Consider the following 15,994-nt stretch of genomic DNA (forward strand, 5'->3'; position numbering starts at 1 on the left):
GCCGCAACTAGAGAAAGCCCTCGCACAGAAACGAAGACCCAACACAGCCATAAATAAATTAAAAAAAACAAAAAAACAAAAAAAACTTGACCTTTAAAAAAAAAACAAAAAAAAAAAACAAAAAAAAACCACTGTGGATTTTTTGTTCAGCACATGGAATTAGATGTGGATTTAAGAGGTTCAGGAATAAATCTCAGGAAGCTCCTTCACCCCCTTTTCTTTTTCGCCCAGTATATAATACAGGAATAACTTATATAGCCAATTTACCACATAATTTTTGGAAGCTTTTCCTAATTAAGAAATATTTCTAATCTGGATTTCATCTGAAAAGTAAATGATAGAGAAGATTTTATTTTGAACAGATTCAATATTATTAATTCTCTTTATGGGAATTAGAAAAGTTGCATACGCGCCATAATTTAAAAAGTAGTTATGCTTAAAATTAAAAAAAAATATTCCATCCATCACTTGGTATACATTTCCCTCAAACTCAGTAATTCATAAAGCTATATATTTTTAACAGCACTGTTTTCTATCATTGTGTTTTTAATAGCAAATACAGAGTTTCAGCTACATTATAATTTAAGTAGGCTTTTGTAAGAAGGCCATTGTTTATAGAACTCTTTGTGAAATGGTTTCTATGGAGAAATGAGTTTCCCAGATGGAACTCAGAATCCTTGGCTCATACCTCTGCTGCTTAGCAAGAGGGGAACTAGCCACTTTCCTGCCATCTCAGGTGCCAAGGAACCTTTGCTCAACCACACCTTGGAGCAGGGGGCTAGCTGGCATCCCTGCTTTCTTCTCAGTATAAAAAGGGATTCTGGGAAAGAAGGCGATTTCTTCCCCATGCAACCTTGGTGCCCACAGCAAAGAGAATTGTGTGTGAAACTAGGTGGCAGAAAGGTACAAAATATTCTTAAATCTTGGTTTCTTGAGCTGGGACATATATATTTTATCTAGGAGGAGAGGTAGACGTTTCCTCTAAATGTATGTTAACACATGTGTACTAAAAAGGAACAGACATTACTGATAAGTTGTTTTAATTGAGTCTCTTTTTCAATTGGCGTTTTCTTCCCACGTACGCGTATAAAATTAAATGTGGTTTCTCGTTGACGTTAGTCAATATAATCATGAATGAAAGTGGGTATTTTGGGGTAATACTGCACTGGAATGTCTTAAACAACTACAGAAATGGTAATTTAGCTTTTCTGCCACTTTTATATATGATATATAAGTAAATAACAGCAATCAGACCTTTACTATTAGGCAGATTTCTGGATATCACAATGATCTGGGTAAAATTACCTGTGACGTATCTAACTTCTTAAAGATAACCATGGAGATACTGAAGCCTAAAGCTGCTGTGGTCAAATATGACTGTAAACATTACCCTCTCTCTTCCTTAAAACTTAAAAAATTTTTTTTCTACTTAGCAGCTTTATTACGATCTTGGGGTCCTTTCTTTTTCTTATCACTAAGTAAGGGGACATTTGAAGATTTCAATTGCAATCTCTGTTTTTCAGTTGATTCCCACATCTCTCTCCCTTTCTACCCTGCACCTCTGGCTTCTTTCTACTTGGGTGCTTCCACAAAGATATCTCACCAGCAACACAAATTTAGCATTTTAAAATCCAATCTCATCTCTTTCACTCAGCAATCAAACTCCTCCTGACTTCTCTATTTCTCTCAATGGTAACACTATTTTCTGTCATCCAAACTAAAAGTAGTCATCTTATATTTCTCCCTCTTCTTGTTTCCTACATCCACTAAAAGTTGCATAGTCAGTCCATTTTTACTCCATGTCTTTCCTATTGACCCCTTCCTTTGTCCACCATTGGTACCTCTCATTACTGCATGCCTAGCTGTTACCATTCTTGTAACTGGTATCTCTATCTTAAGTGTCTCTCCTTCCAACTCACCTCCGTAATACTTCCCAAGAATCATCTTTTGGTTGCTAAGCTTTCTAGGAATAACAATCCACTTATTAGATATGTCCTTTGCCTCTTCACTTTTCTAATTATTTAAAAACATGTGCGTTTTTGGCAGGGCTATTTGGTACCTGTTGCCTCAGTGGAAAATGACAAAAAGGAGAATGATTATTTATCATACTTCCTTTTTTGACCTCAGGGGAAAAACATGGATATTAAAGGTGCATTTTGGATTTACCTCTCTTAAAGGATTCTGAATAATTTGTTTCAGTGTCAGAGATGTTACCTGCTATGTGTCTGTATTTTATGCAGTATACACAAAGCCGGGAGAATGTAAGTGGTGAACTCTGGTACATTTGCAGGATGGAATAAACAAGTGAACTGGCCTTGTGTCCCTTGCTTTCATCAGGCACAGAGGCTAACCAACCTTTCACAGTGCTGAGCTCCTGAATTCCTGATTTAGGTTCACAATAGATATCTGTTAAATGATTATACTCTGAATTGGCTCAAATCATGACAAAATTATGGGTTACTCTAAACCTACTGCATCTCGTATAGCTCAATTCCTTCTTAGTATTTAATCCTCAGTTAAAATGATAAATTTGATTTTCACTGAATATGTCCGAGGGACACACACACACAAACGCAGTTACAGTGATTATATTATCTCTGAGATGTGGAGCTGAGGGGGAGGCATGCTCAAAATATTGCACTTAAAAAAAATGAGCCTGTCTTAATTATACGATGAAAAACTAATTAAAAATAATATACCTAGAAAACGTAAACGAGAATTTGCCTTAGGGATTTCCCCCTGTTTTGGAATACATTTCAGAATCTAAATAGTAATATATCTAAGTCAAGACTCTTAAACGGTGGAAGAAACAGGGTCATTTCTTGGCCTTTCCTTGATACGTTCACTGTGTGATACAGCTTGTCATCAAAGTTACTTTTCCTTATTTATTCTGACAGGGAAACAAAGTAGTTCTTAAAGAAACGGGGTGGGGGTGGTGGGGAGACTTAGCGCACATCACTGAGCTTCTGTTACAAAAGATGAGTGCTTATCACAGCGCATAAGAATAAAACTCTCACGTAGGGAGCTTTAACAGACTGCCTTTGAAAACACTATAACTTTTTACAAAACTACTCAAAAGGATTTGTCGATAAGGAATTTCTGACCACTCAGTAAACATCTCTTGCTCTCTTTCACTCACTCACACACACGCACGAGATTATCCAGACTTGAAAAGGAGTTAAGCGGTTAAAACTGCTGCAAAATGTTTTCTTCGTTATCTTTATCACACCTCTCCTGGCAGCTTTTTCATAACTTTCCTCCTTATGCTTTTCTGGACTCCATTTCCCACCACTGTGTGAATTTTCCGGGAACGGTAATTGCCACCAAAGTGGATGCAGCCCGACTAAAGGGACAAGTGGTCAATCTGTTTTATAACGTTTTTCCAAAACAAACAAACACTGCCTCCCCGCGTCAAAAGGTAGCCTGGAGGGTTTAAGGAAAATCCAGAGCTGGGTGACAAGGGCTTTGCGGCAGTGGGAAGCAGCCCCTCTACTCGGTTGTCCTGTGACTCCCCGCGCCTCAAGCTGCGGCCAACTCTGGCTCTTCTCCTGTCTTTCCAATCCGGCTCCTGACTGCCAACCCATATTGGAGTGTGGGCCTGCGGGTGCTGCACCGGGGTGACAACTGTCTACATGCGACATGCATTCTGTAGGGGGTCCAAGCCATCACATTGGTGCAAAGATACCTGTCTTCGAGTGCAAACTGATTCCCTCTAGCCCCAGAGCCGGGATTGTCCTTTTTTTTTTTTTTTTTTTTTTTTTCCTTGGTGAGGAACCTGGGTGGTTCCGACCTTAAGGCCGCTCATCTGCTCCTCCTCCCCGACGAAGCTCCCACTCCAGGGTCCAGGGCTCCCTACGCCCGGTGCTCGCGCACCCCTCGCATTTCCTCCCTCACGGGGCACCCTCGTATTTCCTCCTTCCCCTCCCGGCCCTGCTTCTCCCCTCTTCACCCTCCCACCCCGCCCGCCTGCAGCCACATGACAGGAAGGGCTCCGCCACACGACGTCACCAACGTCCGCGCCCCCGCCCCCGCGCTCCCCCCGCCCCGCACGCAGGGGGCGACCGGCGGAGGGGCGAACGTGGTCGGCGCGCTCCGAGCTCCCCAACCAGAGCTCGCCAGAGCGCCGCCGCGGCGGCCGCCGCCGAGCCGGCGCGCGGGTTCCCGGATGTGCAGCGCTCGCAGAAGCCCCGCCCCCGCTGCCGGCTCCGCGCGCGCCCCCGCCCTCCGCCCAGCGCGCCGCTGCGCTCCGCTTTCCCCTCCCTGTCCCGCCCTCCCCCTTTTTCGTGCCTTGAGGTTGCGGGTCAGCGCGAGCCACTGCAGTGAGTCCGTTACGGCTCCTGCGCGGGCGCGAGCACGAGCGCGAGGCTGCAGCCCCCGAGCCTCCTGGCCCCCTTTCCCCCCCGTTTCTGTCTCTCCCCCTTCTCGCCGTCTCTCCTCCCGCGCTCTCCGTCTCTGAATCTCGACCTTAATTTCTCTTCTCCCTGCCCGATCCCGCGTGCCCAGTCACCCGGCCGGCGCGGTCCCCGCGGCGCCGCCTCCCCTCCCCCAGCCCGCACCCCCTCCCCCGCGGGCGTCCCGAGGGCCGCAGCCGCCCCAGCCGACCGTAGTTGGGCCGCCGCCGCCGCCGCCGCCGCAGCTTCCTGCGGGAGCCAGTCTGAGCGCCGACACTCCTCCGCGCGAGCGAGCCGCCGACCGCCCAGCAAAATGGTGAGCCTTTGGCTTCCCCACGCACCATCGCTCCCCGCCCGCCGCTTCCAGGGGCGGGGGCGGGGGCGAGTCCGGACGCCCCGGGGCGGCTTCCCCCAGTGGAAAATTCGAGAGACCCGAAAGAGCCCCAGCGGCCCGGGGGCGGCGGGCGGCCTATTGACAGCACGGCGGAGCCCCCGCCGCCCGCCCCCGGGCCTCCGCGGGGCGCCCCTCCGCACCCCCCCCCACGCCCCCGGGATTCCGCCCCGGCCTTGACCCCCCGCTGCCTGGGCCATCCGCTCCGGACAGTCCTCAGATCGGCCTGCCTTCCGTTTCTCCGGATCCTCTTCCACGTGGAGCCCCCCCTCACCCCCAGACTCACTCTCTCAAGTTCGGGGAGATTCCGGAATCATATGGAAATCATGTGTGGCAAATGGCCCTTTATATAAGACCCACTTTCTCTCCAGGGCTACTCTTTCTCGCACTCATACTCTGTTTTCAAGCAACGAGCCTTGGAAGGAATCCTGCCTTACTTCCCCCTCTCCAGGTCGTGTTTATTTCACTGCTGTTTGCAAACGTACGAGGTTTTTTGTTTTTTGGTTGTTTTTCGCTGCTGCTTTACTCTGCAGTGGCGAACCGGAGAGGTCTAAGGTGTAGATTCATGAAAACAAGTCTAAACTCGGTTTGTGATAAACGGAGATACTTGTTTTTTAGTGCTTACTTACTGCCAAGGGTTTTTCGTTTTCTTTGTTACCTTCGTAAGTCTCTCCTGTGCTGCTTGTTTTTGAATCATGGCGATTTAAATTTGTCTTTCCTTAGCCTCACATTAATCCCTAGGTAGAATTCACTGCTGTAGTGTTTCCGACCGACGCTAGGGGTGTGTCTCCCGCCTCTGTCACTGTAGCCAAGAAATCAACGACACTCTTTTAGCCTGTTACCCTACCGGTTTTCTCGCTCTGGCTAGCCGGTGCAGTTTCCTCTTTGTAATCAAGAATTGCATGCATAGTAGAAAAAGTTTGCAGTGCTTTTTCATCTATATCAGATATCCAAACAGGTGATTTGGTCGTTAGGCTTTTTCTATAAGTCTTTAAACAGTTGTCCGAAGATTTTTCGACGGATTGCTTGGCGTAGAGTAATGTCTTGCACCTTGTAATTGCATTTATTTCACCTTGTATGTAGAATTTAAGCATTTCAAAATAGAGCGGTGGGTGAGTGAAGAGAGAAATTCTGTGGACTTCAACTTGGGATCAGTTTGTGTGATTGGGGGGGAAGAAAGTGACATTAGTCAAGTAAGTCAGCTTTTATTTTAAAACAGGACAAATGATTAAGTGCACCTATTAGTGTCCTTAAAATTCAGATTAGGAGCAGACTTGATTAGTGGTTTTGATATGTAGAGGAAGTTTTACCCTGCCAACTTTGGAGGCAGCTCAGAGACGATTCTGGCCTTCAGAGTCAAAACTTAGGCTTTTCGAGACTTACAGAAAACAAGTTAGAGCGGAGCCATTCATAGTGCAACCTTTTTTTTTTTTTTTTTGCATAATCTTTTGGAGTTATGAATTGAACTTTAGTGCTTTAATGCAACTTCTTTATACACGTATTTTACCTGAAGGTCCAGATATTGAAGATCTTTGTCCAGTGTTTTTACCTTTATTTATAAATGATACATTTTGAGGAACAGTGACCTAGTCTTGTTGTTTATGCAGTGTATAGCAGAATGATCTGCTTTCCAAATGGTTTTTTTTTCTTGAACAACAGGCTGAATTTTGAAAATTCTCTTTTAGGTCTTAAATTTGTCTTCCTGATACTCAGTGTTTCCTTATTTTTCAAAAATATTTTAAAATCACTGTATGAGATTTTTTTCTTCCAGGTCATTATTTCTCTCTTCTTTACAGTTTCCTTTTTAGTATTTATTTTCTGATTCACTCTTGGCTTTTTTTTCCTACTGTCCTCTCAATAACATTTCAGGACATAATTTGTTGTGACAGTGGCCCCTCAACTTTCAGGATTATGTTGGTCTGCTGAATATAGCACTGGTTTGAAAGTGTCAGGACCGTAGCTCAACTCTGCCATATGGAATATTGATTAATTCAAATAAATTGGACTTTGGAGTGATCTGGTCCATTTATCTTGTTAATTGGGCATACAGTTCTGAAAACTTTCATTCCCTTTGGAAAATCTTTATAACTTTTACTGAGTATTATGGGCATACATTTTTGTCAACAGATTTTAATTTATGAATATCAGTGATTAATTCAAGTAAGGGGAAAGTAAAAAGGCTTAGAGATTGAATTGAGCCTATCAAGAATCTTTTTTGACAGGTATTAATTTTACTTGCTACCTTAAAAGTAGCCTACTTCTTTTTTTTCCTGTTATATCCCTTCATCTCTATTTGGGTCTTATTAAACTGTTGAGCAGGTGGGTTGAAAATTATGCATATGCATATAAAAATGTGAGTACTGAGCTCCAAAGAATTTTTCTTGAACCATTAATGGTCAGTTGTCTGTGATTAAATAAATAAATGGATGTTTATGTATTGAAATAAATATATCATCACAATATTTTCTCTAGGTAGGTATGTATAGTTTTAGATAGAGTACTTCAGTGTTACTGACACACAGAGGTAAAATAAGAATAAAATAATCCAGTAGAATGTTTAGATCGGTGTGATTGAAAACAGTCTCTCAGTAATTTTTGAAGGAGTAAATTTTGTAGGGGCGTTTTTAGAAACAGTTAACTTTTTATGTATCAGATGTAGTTTTTACTATGTCATTAGTGTAACTCAGAAATATGACCAGGTTTTTTGGTATCTTTTTTTCGTTGGAATAGGTAATATAAATTTTGTTTTAGATGCATATATGAACATAGTGCATAAATAATTAGCTGTTCTTTTAAGTTTTGTTTCTTAGGCCAACCTTACATTTCATAAGTGACCTTTTTTATGTTTTTGTGTTTTTAAACTTTGTATTACAATTATCTCCACCATCTGAAATAGAACCTAAAACACATTTATTGCTGTCTACAGTAACTGCACTTGGAGTTGTACACAGCATATTTTAGTTTGGATTCTCTGACCAAGAAAGGCTACTTGAGAAAAAAGCAAGCAACCTGTCTTATGGCCAGCAGAATTAAAATTCACGTCAGTCATAAAGAGAAAATTTCTCCATTTACTATGTCCCATAGTGGTTAAGAAAATAAAAGGGTTCAGAGTACAAGGTAAAGAAGCTGACTAAGGGTCAGTCAGCAGTGAGAGAGGGACAGACAAGTGTGGGAGGATCAGGCATCTGTCACAGGTTGTAAGGCAAGCAAAAGTACAAGGCAGTGTAAGAAGTCAGCTTGGGCCAGGAGGATTAAGCGAGTCAGACAGACCCTGGGCCCAGACTCGGGGCAGTCTGCAGGGATTCATTCAGATGAACAAATACTTGTAGATTTCGTTTGCATTTCCCTGGTTACCCTGCCAGGTTGTGGAGGATATCAAAATGATTAAGGCAGGTTTCCTCCCTTCATTTAAGTAGAGAACATAAGACAACTGCCAATAGGTGTGAAAGAAAGTTAGCATGTTACCATATGAATAATATGTACAAAGCTGGACAGAAATTGAGGAAAGCGCAAAATCAGTTTCTTTTGGGATTAGGGGAAGTTTTATGAAGGAGGTGACAATTGAGCTGGGTCTAAAAAGATTAGCATTGCAGTAGGCAGAGTTGGAGGTAGCTAGGAAAAGACTCTAAATCCTGGAGCTAGGAAGAGACAACACAGATTTGGAGCACTGACACTCAAAATGGGATGCCTGGACAGCATCTGCATCATCTGGGAACCTGTTAGGTCCCACCCTGAGCCAGCTGAATCTATAACTCCGGGGCTGGGGCCAAGCAGTCTAGATTTATATACCTCTGGGTAATTCTGATCTATGCTAAATTTTGAGAGCCACTGTTTAGAGAATAGCATGGAATGTATTTATTTAAATTTTAGTTGAGTGTCTGTTAATATACCTAGCATTGAGTATACAAACAGAAGACATAATTATAGTTTCCAAGGAACTTAATCAACTAGGTGAACAAGACAATTATTATGCAGTGTGATATGTGCTATTAACAGACTAAACATGGGGTGCTGTAAGAGCACATGGCAGGGGAGAGGTGTAATCCAAACTGAGGTGGGGATTGGATGGAGAGATGAATGAATGTCACTCAAAGAAAGCTTCATGGAAGAGATGGTGCCTGAGCTGAGGCTTAAAAGGATGAATATTTAGCCAGTGGGAAAGACACTCTAGGTAGAAAGCTTTATGTTTAAAGCCACTGAGGCATGAATATATAAGCCAGTTCAGCATGGCTGGAGGGTAGGGGGGTAGGGTGGAATGGAGAGAGAGGGTGGTCAGGTAGATTGATGCAGGATCCTAGAAGAGTTTGCATATTACATGAAGGAATTAATTTTTTTTCCTTGAAGCCTGTGGGAAGTTATTGTTTTTAAGCAGGAGAATGACATCATCTCATTTACTGTTTTAGAGAGATCAGTCTTATGGTCATGTGGATAAAATAGGATAGCTGATTGTAGACATGGAGACCAATTAAAAAATTATTACCGTAAAGTGAGATATTAAGGACCTGAAAGAATGTAATAACAGTGCAGATGGAGAGGAGGGACCAGGTATGAGACACATATAGGAGGTAGAAGATAGGACTTGGTGACTTGGATTATGGGGAAGGAAGGGGTGAATCTTGCTGTGGCTTCTGGCTTGGGTGACTGGATAGATAATACTGCCATCCACTCAGCAAATATTTATCAAGAGCCTATGTACTTGGGTAAGATTTGATTCGAGGGATACACTAGAATGCTATTCCACCCTCAAGAAACATCCAGCTTTCTGGGATGACTGTTGTTTCATCTCTAGTCTTCTCTTATCATTTGGTAATTAATGCTTAGAATGCTATGTTGCAAGAGTCTCAGTTCAATAAGATAGAGTGTTGTGAAATATGAACAGTGCCTGCTGCATAGATATCATGGTCTAGGAGGTAGCAGAAGGAACCTGACAGCCTGGAGGTAGGAAGAGGCAGCATATGTTTGAGCAGTGATTCTCAGAATATGGGTCCTGAAGTAGCAGCGGCAGCATCATCTGGAACCTTGTTGGAAATGCACATTCTCTGTCTAGGGGATACAGGAGAAGTAGATTTGGAGGAGTGGTGATGATTTCTACCTTGCACATGGTGAATTTAAAGTAGTCATGGGGGGGCTTCCCTGGTTGCGCAGTGATTGGGAGTCCGCCTGCCAATGCGGGGGACACGGGTTCGGGCCCTGGTCCGGGAGGGTCCCACGTGCGGTGGAGCGGCTAGGCTGGTGCGCCACGACTGCTGAGGCCCGCGCGCCTGGAGCCCGTGCCCCGCAGCAGGAGAGGCCGCCGCGGTGGGAGACCCGCGCACCGCTCGCCGCAGCTGGAGAAAGCCCGCGTGCACCAGCGGAGACCCGACGCAGCCAAAAATAAAAATAAATTTATTTAAAATAAATAAAGTAGTCATGGGTCACCTAGGTGGATATGACCAACAGGTAATTGGCTATATCTGGATCTGGAAGAGAAATCTGGGCTTATATTAAAGATTTGAGTGTTGTGTGTATTTGTTCAAGGTAGTAGTTGAAGCCATGAAACTGAATGAAATCCCATAGAGAAAGAACATAAAACGATAAGAGAAGAGGACAAACCCTAAAGAACCCTGCAATTAAGAGGCAGGTAGAAGATGAGGAACCCGTCAGTGTTGTCTGAGAATAAATAGGTAGTTGGAAAATTAGCAGAGTGATGTTGTATTTGAAGGAGTCAGCAGTGTCTAGATTTTGCAGAGATCAAGAAAGAGAAGAACTTAAAAGTGTCTTTTGGGGACTTCCCTGGTGGCGCAGTGGTTAAGAATCCGCCTGCCAATGCATGGGACACGGATTCGAGCCCTGGTCTGGGAAGATCCCACATGCCGCGGAGCAACTAAGCCCGTGCGCCACAACTACTGAAGCCTGCACTCTAGAGCCCGCGAGCCATAACTACTGAAGCCCGTGTGCCTAGAGCCCGTGCTCCACAACAAGAGAAGCCATCACAATGAAAAGCCCATGCACCGCAACGAAGAGTAGCCCCTGCTCGCGGCAGTTAGAGAAAGCCCGTGGGCAGCAACAAAGACCCAACACAGCCAAATAAATAAATAAGTAAATAAATAAATAAATAAATTCATAGTGACTGTACTAATTTACATTCCCACTAACAGTATACTAGGGTTCCCTTAAAAAAAAAGTGTCTTTTGGAGGGATCAGGAGAGTTCTGGTGACTTTGGCAATAGTACAGAAAAACACCATTTTGTACTGGGAGCAAGGAAAGCCAGGATGCTGTGAGTTGAGTAACAAATGGGTGGCCAGAGATTGAGTATAGACTGTTCTTTAATGCTTTGACTTAAGGAGAGATGATGAAAGTTAGAAAATTTAGGTTTGAGGAAGAATTTATTTTGGGGGTTAAGGGAACAAGCCAGGAAGGAGGGAGCAGTTGAAGACTCAAAGAGAAAAGATGGAATTCTTAATAGTTTGAGGGCCCCAGGGAGGTAGGAGGGTATATGAGTCTCCTTAGACAGGAAGAGAGATTTTTCTCATCCATTAACATGGGAGAGAAGGAGATAAAAATGAAAACTATTATAGAGGTCATAGTCTTTGAGACAGCAACTTCAATTAAGCCCTAGGTAATGAAAATAAAATTGCAAAGAAATGTAAACTGAGAATGCAGAGGCCTTGTCTTTGTCTTTTTATTGTTATATTCCAAATACTTGATATATGATAGATAATTAAGTAGCGTTTGAAGAAGGAATATGTGGACAAATAAGTAGAATAAAGGAGTAAGTGCTGATGAGACAGTGGAGGCAGTGAGCATCAGTTTTGAGACATTTATGGAAAAATGGACAAAGAAAAGTTAACTCTAGTGGTTTACAGTTGGGGTAATTCTCTGCAGGATAGGAGATGTCAGTATTTTTATTTTTATTTTTTGGCTGCGTTGGGTCTTCGTTGCTGTGCACGGGCTCTCCTCTAGTTGCGGCGAGCGGGGGCTACTCTTCATTGTGGTGCACGGGCTCTAGGCACACAGGCTTCAGTAGCTGTGGCACGCAAGCTCAGTAGTTGTGGCTCGCGGGCTCTAGAGCGCAGGCTCAGTAGTTGTGGCCCATGGGCTTTGTTGCTCCGTGGCATGTGGGATCTTCCCGGACCAGGGCTCGAACCCGTGTCCCCTGCATTGGCAGGTGGATTCTTAACCACTGCGCCACCAGGGAAGTCCCAATGTCAGTATTCTTTAGAGTTAGAAGAGAAGCCGGGAGAGGGAGCTGTGAGGAAGAGGATGATTAGTGGAACGAGCCCTAGAAGTGGTAGAAAGAAGATGGATAAAAGGAAAGGAGGGACATCAAAAAAGAGGGAAAAAAACAAGGTGAGGAGAGTAGGCCATGACGACAGGTATGTTTTAATAATGGAGTTCAAACTAGGTGACCTAAAATCACCTCAGCAACTGGGGATAGTTTGAGGCAAGATCATCTGCTGAAGTTGAGACTGAGGCTGAGGTGAATGAGGTGAGGTTGAGGGTGAGGAGTATGGAAAACGATTATAATATAGATATTGAAAGATTTGATAGGCAGTTAACAGGGTATTAAGTAAACCTTATTAAATAGTAGGTGGACCCAGGACCTAGGAAATTAATCTAGGAAACAGGAGTTTTAACAAGAAAAGAGCTTAATACTTTGTCAGTCTTTGCGTTAGTAATTTCTGATCAAATTACATAGTTCTAAAAGGAACTGTTTTCTGAGTTCAGGTTTTATGGTAAGGGGAACATCTAGTTGAAGATTAATACTCTTAAAACTTTTTTAAAGTTCTAAACACACAAAACTTCTAAACACACAATACATTTGCTTAAAAAATAATACCACACTGAAAGGTATACAATGGAATGTCTTTCCTGGCCATCCATTCTCCTTGTGTTGATCATTGTTAAGTTTCTTGTATATTCTTCCAAGTTTTTTTTAGTGGGTTCCCCCCATCCTTTTTTTGTAAGCTATGCCAGTGTGTGGATTTATTAATTTTTTATAATTTTGCTTTTGTTAAGTAAGATTACAAAGGTCAGACTTAAAGAGATTTTTAATGATGTCATGCTCTAGTTTACAAATTACAGTCAGTTTTATTCCAAGGTTTTGAACCATCTTTGAAATGTAAGCATTGAGTCAAAAACAATTCAGCATAATTTTTTAAATTAGTTAGCAATTTCATAATGGTTGAGGTTGGTACTTCAGCTAGGGTCTGAACTATGTCAGTATTCTTATGAAATTACTCTAGGGAAAATACTATTTTACTAGAACATTTTTTGTACTTATTTTCCCACTTAGCACCTTATTAACAACATGGGTAATGACTTTTTAAATTAAAAAGAGAAAATGATCTCTGAAGTGTAGTGGAGAAAGCATCTATTTTATTTCAAGCTTGTCAGATTAAAATTTCTTCCTCACTTTTGCCCTTCCAACTAAACTTTTTATTCAACAGTCCGTATTCACTTTCTCCCTTTCCTGATTTTTCCTTGGACTCCCATGTCCACTTTGTGGTCACAGTACTTGTAGCTAATGTATAGATCTGGTGCAGGAATGAAATTTTGAAATGAAATGTGACTAATGTTTCTGGGTTTGTCTTTGGTTTTTATAGTCTTGTACTGTAAAAATATTTAAAACATTTGAAGATTTCTATAGGAAATCCTTTAAAGTTTAGCACAGGTAATTCAGCAAGTCATAGGTTCTTATAGGTTACTTTCTCAGAGTATTGTTTTGTTAGTTAAAGCCCTTTCTTACCAGTATCATCAGGAGGGCCACGTGGTAGCCCCATTGCTATCCCAGAAAACATTTCTGTAAATGAGATAGCACTTTGACTTGTGTTCTGGGAGCATTATTAAATTCATCTGTGCTCTAGCCAGGTCTCTCTTGACTTTTGTGAACAATACAGAGAATTCATTTTTACTTGTATGTTAGAATTAGGTATGCAGGACTTCCCTGGTGACGCAGTGGTTAAGAATCTGCCTGCCATTGCAGGGGACACAGGTTCAAGCCCTGGTCCGGGAAGATCCCACATGCCACGGAGCATCTAAGCCCGTGCGCCACAACTACGGAGCCTGTGCTCTAGAGCCCGCAAGCCACAACTACTGAGCCTGCATGCCACAACTACTGAAGCCCGTGCGCCTAGAGCCCGCACACCTAGAGCCTGTGCTCCTCAACAAGAGAAGCCACTGCAATGAGAAGCCTGCGCTCGCCGTAGCTAGAGAAAGCCCGCGTGCAGCAGCGAAGGCCCAATGCAGCCAAACGTATATACATACATACATACATACATAATTTTATTAATTAAAAAAAAAAGAAGTATGCAGTTTAAAACCTAGGGATGAGAGTGTGAAGCACAGGCACCTACAAAAAGAGTCAAGCCTTTACCATTGGCATTGTTAGAGCTGTCTGTTAGCACTTTTATTTATTTATACTTTATCTAGTTTCAGGGATGGTTTTCTTTCATATGCTCCTGAGTGCAGTGCCACAAGCAACCTCCTATTATAGGCATGCAGTAAGCTGGCATCCAGCTTATTGCATGCCAGCTTGTAAGGCAATCTTTAATTATTTGCTTATAAGGTAATCTTTAATAAAAATTAGAATGTCAGGAAAAACAAGGGCTAATAGGTAAATAAGGGAAAGCTGTGATTTTATGTGTGCTCACGTTGCAACTGTTTTCCTAATAAATAGAATTTCATGAATTATAAACTAGCTCATAGTAATCTTTCTCAAATAGTGAATTTATGAATGACCAGGTATACTTCAGCTCTGCCTTCCTGTCTAGCTGTCATTCTTTCTTTACCATCATACTTTTGACTCATCTGTATTTGCTTATTTTCTTGTTTTTCAGTCTGCTACAGTCTAGATCTGTGATGTCCAGTTCAGTAGCTGCTAGCTACGTGTGGCTATTTAAACTTTAATTAAAATGAATTAAAATGAAATAAAATTGTGAATTCAGTTCTTCACAGTATCTACGTTCCAAGTGCTCAGTAGCTGCTTGTGGCTAGTAGTTACTGCATTAGCGCAGATATAGAAGATTTCCAGCATTGCATGAATGTCTGTTAGATAGCGCTGGTCCAGAATGATTACGCATCTGCATTTCACTGAAACTTTCGATGTTGGCAGTACTCTTCTAATTATCAGCATGAAGTTGGGAGTTGGGAAGATTTGACTTTATTTTCTGGTTCTGCCATTTTCTAGCTAAGTGACCTTGAACAAATGCTATAAACTCTCTAGACCTTGTTTAGTACATGTGTAAAATGGGAATCACAGCACCTGAGATAGTGGTGACAATAGAGAGTGTCTGGAAATCACTCATTAAATGTATTTGGTTCTTCATTCTTCTTACTTGACTTCTTTGTTATGTTGGGCCTTGTAGGGAACTCTTCAAATTCTCTCCTCTTTTGGCTTGTAATGTTTTCTGCTAGTGGCTCCTCTACCTCTCTGACCATTTTTGATCTTTGTTGCTTGCCTCTCATCTGGCTTTGGTCCAGGGCCCTCTTAAATATGATTGTATCACTTTCCCATTTAAAATCTCATACATTGTAGAGACTAAATCCTTAATATGATTGTATCACTTTCCCATTTAAAATCTCATACATTGTAGAGACTAAATCCTTAGCATAGCCTGTAGACTTCATTCGTTCTACTTGCTGTTTACTTCAGCTTCTTTCACCATGTTCTGCTTTCCCTCTATACTATAGCCACTTAAACCTTACATTTATGCAGTATTTTATGCTATGTTTGTTCTTCCATCTGTTTATTCTACTCTGAGAGCCTTTTGCATGGACTATGTTTGGAATGCCTCGAAAGTCCCTCAAGTAAGTGACTGAGCCTCCCGCCCCCGTGCCAGGTCAGGCCGTGTTCCTGTGTTATACTCTTTTAGTACCTTTTATGTCTTTGTAGCACATGATTAATTAGCTCTATGGGTGTTTGGCTGTTTTCTGTCTCCCCATGATATAGTGTGAGTTCTGTGGGAGTGGGCATCATGGTGGGCTTGTTCTTCCCTTTTATGCACCCCTAACTGCCAGTGTAGATGTGTATATGTGTATATATTACATAGTTATTGAATGAGTGAATTGAGTAAATGCATGAATTCTTTGTTTATTCTCAAAGGTTCATCATCTCCTGTGTACTGATGATTCATATTTTCAGCCCACATCATTCTCTTCTTCTCTAGTCCAGAGTTCTAACTGCTTACTTGATATTTATCTAAATAAGGATGTCTGTAAGACGCCTCAAAC

The 15,994-nt window shown here is 42.3% G+C and overlaps 1 protein-coding gene across 1 annotated transcript in view; it reads left to right on the forward strand.

Annotated features, from left to right (window-relative positions):
* The first annotated feature begins 4,182 nt into the window (after positions 1-4,182).
* The window catches only part of PPP3R1 (protein phosphatase 3 regulatory subunit B, alpha), a 57,114-nt gene continuing 45,302 nt past the window's right edge, over positions 4,183-15,994 (forward strand). The window contains exon 1 of the mRNA XM_059943160.1: positions 4,183-4,707. Within this exon, the coding sequence (XP_059799143.1) occupies positions 4,705-4,707 (3 nt within the window). The 5' untranslated portion in view covers positions 4,183-4,704. The remainder of the gene's footprint in view (positions 4,708-15,994) is intronic.

This window comes from Balaenoptera ricei, chromosome 13 (assembly GCF_028023285.1).
Source record: "Balaenoptera ricei isolate mBalRic1 chromosome 13, mBalRic1.hap2, whole genome shotgun sequence".
Taxonomy (NCBI): Eukaryota; Metazoa; Chordata; class Mammalia; order Artiodactyla; family Balaenopteridae; genus Balaenoptera; species Balaenoptera ricei.